The sequence below is a fragment of the Heteronotia binoei genome, chromosome 21 (assembly GCF_032191835.1).
Source record: "Heteronotia binoei isolate CCM8104 ecotype False Entrance Well chromosome 21, APGP_CSIRO_Hbin_v1, whole genome shotgun sequence".
NCBI classification, from domain to species: Eukaryota; Metazoa; Chordata; class Lepidosauria; order Squamata; family Gekkonidae; genus Heteronotia; species Heteronotia binoei.
The window spans coordinates 19,448,575-19,461,547 of record NC_083243.1 but is presented as its reverse complement, the minus strand read 5'-3'; the positions used below and the strand labels follow the sequence as shown (position 1 = coordinate 19,461,547).

Sequence of the window (12,973 nt, the reverse complement as noted above, 5' to 3'; positions counted from 1 at the left end):
CTCAAATTGTCCTAGCGGGGTATTGAACGCGGTCTTCCACTCGTCCCCCTCCCTGATGCGGACTCGGAAGTACGCGTCTCGGAGGTCGAGTTTTGTGAATATTTTCCCTGTGGCCACAGTATTCAATAGGTCCTTAATCAATGGGATCGGGTAGGCATTAGACATCGAAATCCCGTTTATCGAGCGAAAATCTGTGCAAAGTCTAAGCGACCCATCCTTTTTCTTTCTGAAGAGGACGGGGGCAGCATGGGGGGCTGTTGCCGGTCGTATGAACCCCCGCTTCAGGTTTTTGTCCAAAAATTTGCGGAGTTCCGCTTTCTCCGCCCAACCCATGGAGTACAGTTTCGCTTTTGGCAGTTGTTGCCCCGGGATCAGTTCGATTGCACAGTCCGTGGGGCGGTGAGGTGGTAACTCATCCGCCTCCTTCTCACTAAAGGCCAGTTTTAAGTCCCGGTATTCTTTGGGGATCGAGGCGACCTCCTCGAGGGTGAGGCAGGCTCGCTCATTCCGGGGAGGCGGATGCGGCCCCCATTCGGGGCGCCAATGGTGGTGTTCGCACCTCCAGTCCGGGAATCGGACGATCTGCTCCTCCCACCTTATGTCTGGCTGGTGGCGGGCGAGCCAACCCGAGCCCATCACCACATCAAACGAGCAAGAGGGGGCAATTACAAAAGTTTCGATCCCCCAATGCTCTTCGGTCCCAACGGGGACCGCCTGCGTTTCTAGCTTACATGGCTCTCCCCTCATGGGCCCCCCGTCCATCTGCTGGAAAAGCATGGGTAGCGGGAGGGGGGACGTGGCTAATCCTAGCGCCTCTACTAGGCGGGGGGTGATTAAGTCCCGGTTGCACCCCGAGTCGATTAGTGCTCGGGCATGCATGAACCGTTTTAGGTTCGGGTTGAGAAGGGTTACGGCCATAAACAATAAACCCCCAGTGGCTCTCACCGTGAGGAGTGCCGGCTGTTGCTGGACCTGCTTCGCGGCACCCATTAAAGCAGGTCGTTGTCGTTTCCCGCCGACTCGGTGTCGTCCGACTCCCCGGTCGATTCTTCCACGGTTTCTGGTTCGGCGGTAAAATCCTCGTCAGTCGCCAAGGTGGTGGCGACGGAGCCCCGTCCGGGCTCTTTCGGCCGATTACTCTTTTTCTTCTTGGGCCCCGATGCGGTTGGCCTGGCTGTCGGCGGGGTGGACCCCGCTTTGGCTGGGCAGTTGGAGGCGAGGTGGTCCGGGTCGCCGCACCGGTAACACTTTCGGGCAGTGGTGGGGGTCGAGGTTGTCGGGGCCCGTCGCCCCTCCGCCTTGGTGGGTGTGGATTTCAACCCCTTCTTCGCCAGTTGCTGTCGGCGAAGCCCCACGTGCTGGATGTTGGTCTCGACCTCTCCGGCTAGCTGGATCCACCCGACCAAGGTGTCGGGTCGCCCGTGGCTGTAGCAGCGGTCGAGGACGTTCGGGTTCAGCCCGTTACAAAAAGCAGTATATTTCATAATCTCGTTCCACCCTCTCACTGCCGCGCAGTAGCCCAGGAACTCCGTGGCATACTCGCGAATGGATCGGTTGCCTTGTTCGATGCGCTGGAGGGCTGCGATGGCTTTCTCCTCGCGGAGCGGGTCGCCGTACTGGCGGAGCATGGCGTGCAGGAACCCCGCTACGGTTGCTAGCTCGGGCTTCCTCGCGGTGAACAGCCCGACGTACCATTTGCGGGCTGGACCTCTCAGTCGGGACGCAATGTGGTACACTCGGCTGGCTTCGGTCGGGTAGTCTGCACCCCAGTGGGTAAAGAACGTGTCGCACTGTATGGTGAAGTACTCCACGTCCTCTGGGCTCCCGTCGAATGTAATTTTCAGCTCTCTCCCCCCCCCTGCGGCCGGGGGTGCCGCGGGTTGGGGCACCGGGGCCGGCAGGGCCGGTAGGGCTGGTGCAGCTGGGGCCGGCGGCGCCGGCGGTGCGGGCACGGGGACCGCCGGGGGCGCCGGAACTGGCGGCGCCGGAGGTGCTGGGACCGGCGGCGCGGGGGCCCCCGGGGCCGGAGGCGCCACTGGTTGTGGGGCCGGTGGGGCTGGAGCGGGCACCACCGGCGGCGCGGGAGCCAGCGGGGCCGGTGGGGCCACGGGCGGTTGCCCCAGCGGCAGCCCTCCCACGGGGATCCCCAGGACCGCCGTCTGCAAGGTGCGGAGCTGGTCGTAGATCGCGCCTAGGTTCTGTTGCATCTCCTCGGCCATCATAACTCGGGAGGCGTGTACGTCGTTGTGAATTTCCCGTACATAGTCGAACAGGTCGTTGCGGAGGCTCCGGACCGGGTCGTCCCCGCCTCGCGGTTCTGGACCTTCGCCCTGGTCGTCGTCTCCGTCTCCGCTTGCCCCGTCGCCCAGCATACTTCTGTACCGCTGCTCCGCCGCGTCGATCGCCGCCGTGGACTTCCGCGGGCTCCAGGATCGGGGTGCGGCGAACGCGTCCACCGAGAAAGGTGCGGGCACCTTAATCTTGCGCCTCACCCCCGTCACCTTCGGGTCGAGCGGCGGGTCCTCCGTTGGAGTGGTGGGCTCTCCGTTGTCTGGAACCTTTGCAGCCATCGGGCCGGGTTTCCAGTTCAGATAAGCTCCGAAACAATGGGATCACTGTTATAATGTCAGAACTTAAGAACTCCAGGCAGATCCCATACTTAGTTTCCAAGCTAGGATTTTATTAGAGAGAACTAAGAACTGTTAGATACAAGGTACAAGATAACAGTGATGGCGAGAGCCAGCACTGGCCCAGTTTTATATAGTAAAACAAACAACCCACAAAGCTTTAATTCACACCGTTACAGGCACATCTGTCTTCCCACCAGTGCTATCAGCAAAGACGTTGCCTCCTTACTCTGAAGGCCACACGATTCGGCTTCAAAGGGTGTCAGTGTGAGAAAGTACAGAGATACAACATTATTCAGTCTACAGCCCCCAAATACTTTGGATACCATCGGGGCAGGGTTAACTACTACTCAGGCACTTCAGGTTAAGAAAGGTTACAATATGGGGTCGGTCTGGTTCAACGCTCAGGTCCCCTCTACGCATACTTGCCAACCATCAATTATACTGGTTCTTCATTAAGCTAGCAATAATAAAGTTACAAGTTCTGACACAGAGTTTCCTTCTAAGCCCTTCAGGTCTCCTTTAGCTTAGGTCGAATAATAGGCGTGAGGGCCAGGCAGAGAGAACAACAGAACAAAAGGTTTGTTTAACAGATCAATTCAGTGCAATAGAAACAAGCAAGGTGCATTGAACAGTCTGTCTTTCTTTCTTTCTTTCTTTCTTTCTTTCTTTCTTTCTTTCTTTCTTTCTTTCTTTCTTTCTTTCTTTCTTTCTTTCTTTCTTTCTTTCTTTCTTTCTTTCTTTCTTTCTTTCTTTCTCTCTCTCCCTTCCTTCCTTCCTTCCTTCCTTCCTTCCTTCCTTCCTTTATCTGATTAATATCCCACCCTCCCTGCCGAGGAAGGCTCAGGGGTGGCTCACAAATCAGAGGTCACACAGTTACATTGTGTGACCAAATAAAATTTAAAACAATAAAAATATAAAAACATAAAAATATAAAACATAAAAACAATTTCTAAAAAAACATCTGCTTATACTGGTATCGAGGTTTTGGAGAGCGATTCGAACGGCGGTTAACCATTCTAAGAGCTCCCAGGATCGCGATAACATAAAGAGGCAGACCATCGGTGATGTTTCTATGGGCCAATCCCACTGCTGCAGATGTTATCATTATGAAAACGCATGGCGGAAGGGTGCCGCTTTGCAGGCCTCGCGGAACTGCAAAAGCTCTCACAGGGCCCTGATTTCTTCCGGCAGCTCATTCCACTAGCTAGGGGCGGTAATGGAAAAGGCCCTGGCTCTTGTTGAATTGAGCCTCGGTTCTCTGATGCTGGGGACTGTCAACAGGTTTTGAGACCCGGACCGAAGTGCTCGCTGGGGCATATGCAGTAAAAGGGATGAAGGGGAAAGAAACAAATGCCCTTACTGTTCCTAGACTGTCTCAGTCAGACTTGGGCCTACTCGTCCTTCCTCTCAGGGTGAGGGTCTCCTCCCTGCAGTAGCCCTTCCTCTGCCCTGACTCCTAAGAAAAGCACCAAGGCTTCTACCTCCCAGACCTTTTATTCAAGCCCTCCTCTTTCTCTGATTGGTCCAAAACGGCGCCAAAACTTTACAGGGCTTCTGCTACCACTCAGGCTTTCCTGGACCCACAGGCCTCTAAGGCACAGCCTAGGTCATGACAAATACTCTCTGAATTTTGGTTTTAAAAGACCACATCAGGAGGAAAGTTGATACCCAAGGCTGCTCTCTGCCACGCTAGTTTTCTTCTTGCAACAACAAGAAGAAGATATTGGATTTATATCCCGCCCTCCACCTAGAATCTTGGACTCTCCCACAACAGATACCCTGTGAGATGGGTGGGGCTGAGAGGACTCTCACAGCAGCTGCCCTTTCAAGGACAACCTCTGTTAGAGCTATTGCTGACCCAAGGCCATTCCAGCAGCTGCAAGTGGAGGAGTGGGGAATCAAACCCGGTTCTCCCAGATAAGAGTCTGCACATTTAACCACTACACCAAACTGGCTTTCTACACCAAACAAATTTCTTCCCTACCCCCACATATGTAAGTGCTTTCAAACTGCAATTACTTATGGCCGCCCTAAAAATAAGTTTTGAAGGCAAGTGAGAAGCGAGTGAGAAGCAGAGGTGGCCTTCCTCTGCAGAGTCTTCTTGGGTGGTCTCCAATCCAAGTATGGATCCTACTTAGCTTTCCGGATCTGGTAAGATTGAACTGTAGCCTGTATGTCCCATACCATTCCACTTCCCCTCCACCCACAAAGGAACACTTTTTCTAATGCTAGCGAGAGCAAACTGGAGAAAAACAAAGCACAAAAAGCAGCACAAGCCTCATCCGTGCCGTGTAATGACTCACTTTCAGCTTCTTGACCCTTTGTTCAATGGTCTGGATGCTGGTGACCGGATCTTCCTTCTGCAGCTCTTCTAGGTCCCCCTCCATTTGATCCAGCCAAGCGTTGATATTGGCGAGGTCAGAGTTCAGTTGCTGCCACTGCTGCAGATTCTGTTTCATTCTCAGCTTATTGCTGAGGTCCTGGGCTTGGAGGAGCTCCCACCTCTCCATGACTCCTGCGGAGATTGTAAACTTGTCAATGTTAAAAAAACAAAACCCGGAACTTCTGAACACAACATAGGAGAATTAATATTATTTCTAGACAGGCCTCGTTTTGGGCAGGAGCTCACAGGAGCAGAGCTCCGGAACCTCTACATTTTATTGTGCTCTTTCTTACCTCCCCCTCCCCCCCCAAAAAACAACAACTTGCTTCTGGGCTCAATTGTTCAACCCCCCCCCCCCTTGAGAATTTGGCTGAACTCTAAGATTTGACAATCTTTCTAATATTCCCCCCCCCCCCAAAAAAAAATGGGAAAATAAACATATAAAGCAGTTCCTCTGGAGGGCCAACCACAGGGCAGAGAGGCCGAGGCCTTCATAAGAACATTGGAAGAGCCCTGCTGGATCAGACCAGTGGCCCATCTAGTCCAGCATCCTGTCTCACCCAGTGGCCAACCAGTTCCTCTGGAGGGCCAACCACAGGGCAGAGAGGCCGAGGCCTTCATAAGAACATTGGAAGAGCCCTGCTGGATCAGACCAGTGGCCCATCTAGTCCAGCATCCTGTCTCACACAGCCGCCAACCAGTTCCTCTGGAGGTCCAACAACAGGGCAGAGAGGCCGAGGCCTTCATAAGAACATTGGAAGAGCCCTGCTGGATCAGACCAGTGGCCCATCTAGTCCAGCATCCTGTCTCACCCAGTGGCCAACCAGTTCCTCTGGAGGGCCAACCACAGGGCAGAGAGGCCGAGGCCTTCATTAGAACATTGGAAGAGCCCTGCTGGATCAGACCAGTGGCCCATCTAGTCCAGCATCCTGTCTCACACAGTGGCCAACCAGTTCCTCTGGAGGGCCAGCAACAGGGCAGAGAGGCTGAGGCCTTCATAAGAACGTTGGAACAGCCTTGCTGGATCAGATCAGTGGTCCATCTAGTCCAGCATCCCGCCTCACACAGTGGCCAACAAGTTCCTCTTGAAGACCAACAACAGGGCAGAGAGGCTGAGGCCTTCATTAGAACATCAGAAGAGCCCTATTGGATCAGACCAGTGGTCCATCTAGTCCAGCATCCCGCCTCACACAGTGGCCAACAAGTTCCTCTGGAGGGCCAACAACAGGGCATAGAGTCTGAGACCTTCCCCTGATGTTGCTTCCTGGCATTAGGATTCCAAGGCTTACTGCCTCTGAATGTGGATATTTCCTTTAGTCACCCTGGCAAGCAGCCACTGATTGCCTTTGCTACAGTGGATTGGCTGCACTGACCGATGGATGAGCTACCAAGACTGAGATGGAGCATTTATTAAAGACTGCATAGGTTGTTATCCCCTATGGTAATACACTAACTCAAAAAAGTAATTCTGCTCTTTAAGAAGCAGACAATTGGCAGGTTGTTGAGCTAGAACGTCTGGATTGTATCCTGCCACTGTGCTTGGCTAACAGCAGCAGGTTACCCTGGTGCAAGAATCCCTCCTCTGATTCAAGAGATTCTTCTGCCAAAGGATATAGCCCACTCCAATTAGAAGAAGAAAAAGACTGCAGATTTATATCCCGCCCTTCTCTCTGAATCAGAGACTCAGAGCAGCTTATAAACTCCTATATCTTCTCCCCCCAGAACAGACACCCTGTGAAGTGGGTGGGGCTAAGAGGGCTCTCACAGCAGCTGCCCTTTCAAGGACAATTTTTACAACAGCTCTGGCTGACCCAAGGCCATGCTAACAGGTGCAAGTGGAGGAGTGGGAAATAAAACCCGGTTCTCCCAGACAAGAGTCTGCACATTTAACCACTACACCAAACTGGCTCTCTACTCCAATTACCCAAATGGCTATCATTTCTGGAATCTAAGTGGGGGTATGCAGCATTAGGACAGGTAATACTAAAACTAGGTAATATTACCTAGTAATACTATATATCTTCTCTGCACAGCCTTTGGCTGAACTCCTGAGTCTGAAATGAAGCTGAACGGCATGGAGTCGCATCTGTTCCTTTTCGTTACACTCCTGTTTCCCTCTCTTTGGTTTCTCCCTCCATTTTGAACTTTTAACTGCAAGCAAGTTGGGGCAGGGAGCCTTCTCCTTCTTTGCTTCTATTATTCCACAAAGCCCTGTGTAATTGAAGGGACGATTGTCTAGAGCAGGGGTCCTCAAACTTTTTAAATAGGGGGCCAGTTCACTGTCCCTCAGACTGTTGGAGGGCCGGACTGCCGTTACTGTACAAGGCCGCGGGCCGTCAGTTCTCCGTCTTCTGCATCTCTCTCCCTTCCCCACACCACACACCCCGGCCTGGGAACTCACCTCACCTCGGTATCACCTCACACTCTGTCTCCGCCGCCTCAGTCCAGTGCCGGAAGTGTGCGTTGCTAACGCGAGTTTAGGTCAAATGTCACTTCCGGTCTGATTTTGCCATAACCCGGCGGGCCGCATAAACGTCCTCAGCGGGCCGCATCTGGCCCGCGGGCCGTAGTTTGAGGACCCCTGGTCTAGAGGCAGATAACGCATTGCAGACCATTCTGCAGAGCACTGCCTGAATTTAATCTGAATTTAGTCACTGAATTTAATCATAGTCTGAATTCAATCAGTTTAATCACATGAAGCTGCCTTATACTGAACAAGACCCTTGGTCCGTCAAGGTCAGTACTGTCTACTCAGATTGGCAACAGCTCTCCAGGGTCTCAGGCTGTGGCCTTTCACATCATCTCCTGCCTGGTCCTTTTTTAGCTGAAGACACTGGGGATTGAACCGGGGACCTTCTTCATGCAAAGCAGATGCTCTTCCACTGAGCTACAGCCCCACTTCATGGATCTCCAGGGTCTCAGGCAGAGGTCTTTCACATCCCCTGTTGCCTGATCCTTTCAACTAATGGTGACAGTGACCTCCTGCATCTCAAGCAGATGTTCTACCAGAAAGCCACAGTCCCATCCTGGCTACCATCAGGGATGGAATACTAGCAGGAGTTCCTTTGCATATCAGGCCACACACCCCTGATGTAGCCAATCCTCCAAGAGCTTACAAAAAAGAGCCCTTGTAAGCTCTTGGAGGATTGGCTCCATCAAGGGAGTGTGGCCTGATACGCAAAGGAGCTCCTGCTAGAATTCCACCCCTGGCTACCGTATACTGACCACTGGCCTATCAAGACAGGTATTATCTACCCAGATTGGCACTGGCTCTCCAGGATCTCCGCTAGTGGTCTTTCACATCACCTATCCTTTGAAGTGGGGATGATGGGAATTGAACCTGGGACCTCCTGCACGCCAGGCAGATGCTCTACTACAAAGCCACGGTTCCATCCTAGCCACTGTATACTGACCATCAGTCTATCAAGATGGGTATTGTCTACTCAGACTGGCAGTGGTTTTTCAGGCTCTCAGCTAGTGGTCTTTCACATCACCTATCGCCGGATCCTTTGAAGTGGAGATGATGGGGACTGAACCTGGGACCTTCTGTATGCTCTACCACTGAACTGCTAGCCCGCTCCCCTTTGTTACACACTCGCACAAAGAAAGAAAACAGCAGGGAAGAAATCTCATAGGAAACACTGCTGATGTACCTGATTGCTTCTCTGCAGCTGCAACATCAATGAGACGTTGGCTGCTTGGAGGCTCTTCACTGGGCAAGATCCCAGAGATCTCCTTGATGCTGTCCACGCTGCTGCTGCTGAGTTGTTTTACCTGGAATAGGTCAAAAGGCAAATTACAGAGTTATGCTTGCAAAGCATGTGCCACCTGGCCATGGGCAGCCTGCCAAAGTGCGGGCTACTGCAGTTCTCTGTGAGGCCTTCTCTATGTTGCCAGCTCGCTTGCAGCAATTCCTCCAGCAATTCCTACTGCTGTTACGGAAGACAACCGAAAGGTTATTGAGCCAATGTGTTATCCTGGGCCAACAATCCTTCTTATAGAATCATAGAGTTGGAAGGAACCTCCAGGGTCATCTAGTCCAACCCCCTGCACAATGGCAGGAAATCCACAAACACCTCCCCTAAATTCTCAGGATCCTCATCGCTGTCAGATGGCCATCTAGCCTCTGCTTAAAAACCTCCAAGGAAGGAAAGCCCACCACTTCCCGAGGAAGCCTGCTCCACTGAGGAACCGCTCTAAACGCACAAATCCCCCCCCCCCTAAATTCACAGGATCATTGCTGTCAGATGGCCATCTAGCCTCTGTTTCAAGACCTCCAAGGAAGGAGAACCCACCACCTCCCGAGGAAGCCTGTTCCACTGAGGAACCGCTCTAAACTCACAAATATCTCCCCCTAAATTCACAGGATCCTCATTACTGTCAGAGGGCCATCTAGCCTCTGTTTAAAAACCTCCAAGGAAGGAGAACCCACCACCTCCCGAGGAAGCCTGCTCCACTGAGGAACCGCTCTAAACTCACAAATATCTCCCCCTAAATTCACAGGATCCTCACTGCTGTCAGATGGCCCTCTAGCCTCTGTTTAAAAGCCTTCAAGGAAGGAGAGCCCACCACCTCCCGAGGAGGAAGCCTGTTCCACTGAGGAAGCACTCTGTCAGGAAGTTCTTCCTAATATTGAGCTGGAAACTTTTCTGATTAAATTTCAAGCCTTATCGACTTCTTCTTCATTACAAGTTCAGGAACCTATGAACAGTGAGTCTGTTGCCCCTTCTGTCCTCATTGCATTGAAAGGTCCCACCCCAGACCTTCTCTGCTCTACCCATCAGAGATGCCAGCAGACGCTGCCTTCCCTTTTGGTGCGTTTTCTCAGCAGCACCTTCTGATATCTCCCCGTGGTCTTTCCACCTACACCCAGAACAGCTAAGACAGCAGAAAGCTGGCTCTGGAAATCAAAGCCAGGGGTATTTTTGGGGGAGTCTCACGCCCTGCATTTACCTTTATCGATTACATTTTTATTCCATCATCACTAAAATTTTAAAAAAAGAGCTCAGTACAGCATATAGAAGATGCATGCGTGTGTTCCAGAGGGTACCCATGTTGGTCTGCAAGAGAAGAGCCAGACTTGATTCTAGTACAGCCTTGGAGACTGTGAAGAAACACCATTTTAGGCTATGGTTATCTGGGAGTTGGCAGGAAGAGGCTATCAAACTTGAGGCAGGCTTTGGCCTAGTCTCTTCCTCCTGCCTGGAACCAGCAATTCTGGGGGTGGGGGGTGGGGGTGGGTAGGGTTGCCAAGTCCAATTCAAGAAATATCTGGGGACTTTGGGGGTGGAGCCAGGAGACTTTGGGGGTGGAGCCAGGAGCAAGGGTGTGACAAGCATCATTGAACTCCAAGGGAGTTCTGGCCATCACATTTAAAGGGACAGCACACCTTTTAAAACGCCTCCCTTCCATAGAAAATAATGAAAGATAGGGGCACCTTCTTTTGGGGCTTGTAGAATTGGACCCCCTGGTCCAATCCTTTTGAAACTTGGGGGTTATTTTGGGGAGAGGCACTAGATGCTATACTGAAAATTTGGCGCCTCTACCTCAATAAACAGCCCCCCCCCCCGAGCCCCCGATACCCGTAGATCAATTCCCCATCATTCCCTATGGGAATTGTTTATGGAGGTGCATAATGGCTGTGGGGGTGGGGCTTCCCCCGCCGGCCAGCTGGCTGGGGGAGGGGGGAAGCCTGTAAAACCGGGGGATCCCCCGCTGGGACCTGGGGATTGCGAAGCCTAGGCAGGGTGGGGGGGACTCCTAAAGAGACAGGAAGTCCTTGAGGCCTGTCTCCCAGAATGCTGCGAGAGATGTAAACCAGTTCCTGGGCAGGAACTGGATTTTATATAGGAGATTTTGGGTGGGAAGCCCTCAGTTGAGTCAGTCAGTCAGTGAGTTTGGCTACAGACTCAGGAAGGTATGGTCAGGCTTGCAACAGTCTAAGTAAGGTGCCTGCCCTGCATGACATCCAGTTAAGGCAAGTATTACAACAGGGAGAGAAGGGGTGTCATTTTTTTCTACTTTGATTTATTTCTTCTGTTCACTTTTAGAAATGCCTGTACATACTTATACACTGTAAATAAACACTTTGTTAAAAGTGGAGTCCCCCTGTGCCACAGTTTCCCCTGCCGTTTGGAATGCGCTAGGGGAACCCCTAGTGCGGAGAGTGGTGGCAAAGCAGCTAGTTGCCAACTCTCCAGGGGAGCCCCAAAGATCCATAAGAAGCCCCAAGAAGGGTTCTTAGCAAGTCCAGATGGAGGTTAGGAGGCTGTCCCGCCTAACTAGAGCCCAGAGAGGGACAGTGGGGGCATCGAATACCCTAAGGCAGCAAAGTGGAATGGCCCCTTCAGGTCAGCATACCGGGAAGGGGTGAGCAGGACCGGAGCCATCTAGCAGACACAGGACCGGCCCGCCACAGAGACCAGGAAGATTTTTTGGAATATGAGCTTTTAAGAGTCAAAGCTTCCTTTGTCTGTAGTGTGTGTGCTGCCTTCCATGATTTTCCTGCTCCAAATCTCTCCCCTCCACCAATAACATTCCAAAATGGTGCTCTGGGGGAAGCATCTTTTGGGAACTTCGTGGTGGTGATGACTGGGGAAGTTAGTGAGAGGAAAGCAGAGAATTTGGAATGGAAAGCGGTTAAAGACCATAGATTTATACCCTACCCTTCTCTCTGAATCAGAGTCTCAGCGGTTTACAATCTCCTATATCTTCTCCCCTCCCACAACAGACACCCTGTAAAGTAGGTGGGGCTGAGAGAGCTCTCCCAGAAGCTGCCCTTTCAAGGACAGCTCTGCGAGAACTATGGCTGACCCAAGGCCATTCCAGCAGCTGCAAGTGGAGGAGTGGGGAATCAAGCCCAGTTCTCCTAGGCAAGAGTTTGTGCACTTAACCACTACATCAAACTGGCTCACACACGCACCTCTTCTCCTTTCCCAATTTCCCACTTCCCAAGCTGTCTTCCTGCTATGTCATGTGTGGACATGATGCAAATTGTCCCTTTGCCATAATCCAAGTGCCCGCTATGAAGACTCACGTAGCTTGGCTTGAAGGGTGTGCTCGTCTCCGGGCTGTTCGGCAAGACATTTCTAACCATCTCCCCCTGGTTATACAGGTGTTTCTGGCAAGCGGAGCCATCGGGCGAGTGCCACACATGAGGTTCGGATGCAGATTTTCCTATTGCACAGCAACATAAAGAAACCCACAGAGAGAAAACCAAAATGAGACGCCGGACGGAGCTTTTCCCCTTAAGAAAACAAAAAGCGTTCCACCAAAGAGGCAGCACCCAGTTATGGCATGGGGAAAAAAACAGTGACTCCCACCATTTCCCTTGCAAAGCATGCTTGTTTGCAAACACAGGTCAGCAGTGCTTCGGAGGGTGGGCGATGGAATGAGAGCCATGCAGGTACAGGACATGGGTTTCTTTCTCTCTTTTTTCCCCAGCTGAAAATACCCGCAGACAGAGACTGTATGAGTTAACGACAACACCAAAAAGCAGGGAAAAGACTTCTGAGACCGAGGCCTGCCCCTACCATTAGCGAGGGGTCATTTTCAAAGGTTAGCCAGTAGCCCAACGGTGCCCACAGGCTCAGAAATGTTGGCGAACCCCCACCTAGAGAGAGCTTTCAGGTCTAGTGGTGAATAGCAAAGCAGAATGTCAGTCCCGCAACCATTTGGGGGGGGGGCGTGATTTTGTGCAGGATGATGATGACGGGAATGCATTTTGCTGGCATTGTTCCATGAAAACTGTAGGCATAGGAGATTTGAGATACCAGCCGGTTTAAAAAACAAACAACGTGAAATTCTGACATTTCTTAAATCAGAAATTCACGAGTTAGGAAAAAAAATCAACAGGCCGGATGCATTGAAGAAACAGTATTAGCTCTCAAGGTGAGCTAGGAAAACAGGACCTCCGTTTCATGGAATTTACGGTCGTAATGATGCTTGAAGGAATACACTG

General features: G+C 51.9%; 1 protein-coding gene across 1 annotated transcript in view; it reads right to left on the bottom strand.

Annotated features, from left to right (window-relative positions):
• Positions 1-12,973, bottom strand: part of SYNE2 (spectrin repeat containing nuclear envelope protein 2) — a 407,300-nt gene that overhangs the window by 15,927 nt on the left and 378,400 nt on the right. Inside the window, exons 103-105 of the mRNA XM_060261546.1 lie at positions 12,050-12,189; positions 8,667-8,787; positions 4,934-5,145 (exon numbers count right to left, since the gene is read on the bottom strand). Of these exons, the coding sequence (XP_060117529.1) occupies positions 4,934-5,145; positions 8,667-8,787; positions 12,050-12,189 (473 nt within the window). The remainder of the gene's footprint in view (positions 1-4,933; positions 5,146-8,666; positions 8,788-12,049; positions 12,190-12,973) is intronic.